We start from the raw sequence: 1,116 nt of genomic DNA, 5'->3' as shown, positions 1-1,116 counted from the left end.
ATGGGTAGTAAGAGGCTCCTTTCGGTGCCCGCCGTCCTCTGCCTCGTCCTCACCATCTTCATCGCCGTCGCCGCCACCGGCCTCCTGGTCGGCCTCGCGACGCGCTCTTGCTCCGGCAACCCCGACCCGCCTTCCGACGTAACCACGGCAACCGCATCCGCGACGACGGCGACGACCGCGGCGACCGAGTCGACGACGACCGCCGCGCCGTCGCCGACGACGGCGACGACGCGCGCGACGACGGCGCCCCCTGGCGACGAGCCGTGGCGTCGACCGCGCCTCCCGGCGGCCGTCGCGCCGCTGCGCTACGCCGTCCACCTCTACCCGAACCTCGACGACGACCGTTACTACGGCAACGTCGACGTCGACTTCCGCGCCGACGAGGCGACGCGGCACGTCGTGCTGCACGCGCAGTACGTCGCCGTCTCCCAGGTGGCGCTGCGCACGAGCGGCGGCGATGACGTCGCGGTCGCTCGAAGCTTCCTCTACGAAGAGAACCAGTACTTCGTCGTGGAGAGCGAGGTGGAGCTGGCGGCGGGGGCAGAGTACAGACTGTCGCTCACGTACGAGGGGGATCTCCTGCTGAACATCGTCGGCATCTACAAGAGCACTTACGCGGCGGCCGACGGCACGCTGAGGTGAGGGAGGAGACACGCGGGTAGCGGCTCTGCCGAACTATAGTTAGCAGCTTTGTGCGGAACGCAAAAACTAGAAAAAACGCGTAAACTCCTAGTGATAGGAGGGGTGAAACTTTCGAGAACGCGGTTTTCGCGATAAATATATATATATATTTAAAATTATGTTCATAGAAGAATCATGGCAAAAGACACTTGGAATTTCTATAATTTATATTTGTGATTTCGCGTTTTAGTAGGTGTACTCTGACAATTAGTCGTTCCAGAACTCATTTGTAAGAGATGGATCATGTGGTAGAAAATGTATCTGGAAAAGCAATGCGGGGAGAACCACTTTCTTTATTAGGACACTTTCTTTCTTTCTCCTTGCTGCATGTTGCAAGCTGATGATAAATCCTCTCTCTCTCTCTCTCTCTCTCTCTCCTTCTCTCTTTCTCTCTCTCTCTCTCTCTCTCTCTCTCTCTCTCTCTCTCTCTCTCTC

General features: G+C 57.6%; 1 protein-coding gene across 1 annotated transcript; it reads left to right on the top strand.

Moving 5' to 3' along the window:
* On the top strand, positions 1-642 carry LOC106816746 (glutamyl aminopeptidase-like). The gene is made up of 2 exons (XM_014821368.1): positions 1-138; positions 262-642. The coding sequence occupies exons 1-2, from the start codon at positions 1-3 to the stop codon at positions 640-642; spliced, it is 519 nt and encodes a 172-aa protein (XP_014676854.1).
* Positions 643-1,116: the final 474 nt, after the last annotated feature.

This window comes from Priapulus caudatus, unplaced genomic scaffold (genome assembly GCF_000485595.1).
Source record: "Priapulus caudatus unplaced genomic scaffold, Priapulus_caudatus-5.0.1 Scaffold1475, whole genome shotgun sequence".
NCBI lineage: Eukaryota > Metazoa > Priapulida > Priapulimorpha > Priapulimorphida > Priapulidae > Priapulus > Priapulus caudatus.
The sequence above is the reverse complement of the archived record's forward strand: the minus strand, read 5'-3'. Positions and strand labels throughout refer to the sequence as shown.